We start from the raw sequence: 1,640 nt of genomic DNA, 5'->3' as shown, positions 1-1,640 counted from the left end.
TGCTGCAGCTCCAGAGAAGGCAACAATAGGGCATCTCTGCACTAAACTCGGCTGGGAGATCCTTTAGTTCCTTTAAAGCCACAGAGAGTGTAGCCCCTCATTGACACAGTCTGTGGTTACTGTGAAGGAATAGAGAAACAAAATGAGAAATGGTATAAAAAATGGCATTTCTTTGTAGACAATATGAAAAAATTAAAAGAAAGAAACAGAACCTCCAGAAGGAAACCACAAGAAGCATCAAAGATTAGTTTTATTACAAGTACTTTGCATAAATTACCCAGCAGTTTAATGTTCCTGAAACCATCCAGTCATCAGTCTCCACATTGCAGCCTTCAGCTCCTGGTTCCTCAGGCTGTAGATGAGGGGGTTCAGGACTGGAGGCACCACCGAGTACAGAAATGACAGGGCCAGATCCAGGGATTGGGAGGACATGGAGGAGGGCTTCAGGTAGGCAAATGTGGCTGTGCTGAGGAACAGGGAGACCACAGCCAGGTGAGGGAGGCAGGTGGAAAAGGCTTTGTGCCGTCCCTGCTCAGAGGGGATCCTCAGCACAGCCCTGAAGATCTGCACATAGGAGAAAACCATGAACACAAAACAACCAAAACTTAAAAAGGCACCAACAGCAAGAAGTCCCAGTTCCCTGAGGTTTGAGTGTGAGCAGGAGAGCTTGAGGATCTGTGGGATTTCACAGAAGAACTGGCCCAGGGCATTGCCATGGCACAGGGGCAGGGAAAATGTATTGGCTGTGTGCAGCAGAGCATTGAGAAAGGCACTGGCCCAGGCAGCTGCTGCCATGTGGGCACAAGCTCTGCTGCCCAGGAGGGTCCCATAGTGCAGGGGTTTGCAGATGGACACGTAGCGGTCGTAGCACATGACGGTCAGGAGGAAATACTCTGCTGAGATGAAGAACATAAAGAAAAAGACCTGTGCAGCACATCCTTTGTAGGAGATGTTCCGGGTGTCCCAGAGGGAATTGTGCATGGCTTTGGGGACAGTGGTGCAGATGGAGCCCAGGTCAGTGAGGGCCAGGTTGAGCAGGAAGAAGAACATGGGCGTGTGCAGGTGGTGGCTGCAGGCTACGGCGCTGATGATGAGGCCGTTGGCCAGGAGGGCAGCCAGGGAGATGCCCAGCAAGAGGCAGAAGTGCAGGAGCTGCAGCTGCCGCGTGTCTGCCAATGCCAGCAGGAGGAAGTGCCTGATGGAGCTGCTGTTGGACATTTGGTGTGCCTCAGGAAATGGGACTCTGTAAAAAGTACTAACACAAAAGTTATGTTTGCGGAGAATTTCAAATATCCCAGCACAGCTTGAGGGCACTTTCCCCCCACTGCCTGCCCAGGCCTCTGCTGCCTGGAGCTGTCCCTGCCAGCAGCTGCTCCCTGTGCCCAGGGCTGGGCCCTGCCAGTGCTGCCAGAGCCCAGCCCAGCCCTGGGGGCTCAGCTCTGCCCTGCAGACCCCTCCCAGCTCTGGCACTGTCCAGGGGCAGCTCTGGCTCTGCAGGCTCTGATGGCAACATAATATCAACCCTGAGGATACTGGAAAAGGAACACTGATGCTGCCTGTGAGGGGGCCTCTGCTGATCTCTCTAACAGCCCAGTTTATTCACATCTAAGAGAACTTTTTTGTTTATTTTTCTCAGCCTT

At 52.7% G+C, this 1,640-nt stretch overlaps 1 protein-coding gene across 1 annotated transcript; it reads right to left on the bottom strand.

Annotated features, from left to right (window-relative positions):
* Nucleotides 1–285: 285 nt before the first annotated feature.
* LOC132085973 (olfactory receptor 14A16-like) lies at nucleotides 286–1,233 on the bottom strand. The gene has a single exon (XM_059491437.1). The coding sequence runs from the start codon at nucleotides 1,216–1,218 to the stop codon at nucleotides 286–288; it is 933 nt and encodes a 310-aa protein (XP_059347420.1). The 5' UTR covers nucleotides 1,219–1,233.
* Nucleotides 1,234–1,640: the final 407 nt, after the last annotated feature.

The sequence above is a fragment of the Ammospiza nelsoni genome, chromosome 34 (assembly GCF_027579445.1).
Source record: "Ammospiza nelsoni isolate bAmmNel1 chromosome 34, bAmmNel1.pri, whole genome shotgun sequence".
NCBI classification, from domain to species: Eukaryota; Metazoa; Chordata; class Aves; order Passeriformes; family Passerellidae; genus Ammospiza; species Ammospiza nelsoni.
This window is presented reverse-complemented; position numbering and strand designations above follow the sequence as displayed.

Excerpts from the sequence above, each read along its gene's own strand:
- LOC132085973 (XM_059491437.1), bottom strand. The coding sequence starts at position 1,218 with ATGTCCAACAGCAGCTCCATCAGGCACTTCCTCCTGCTGGCATTGGCA.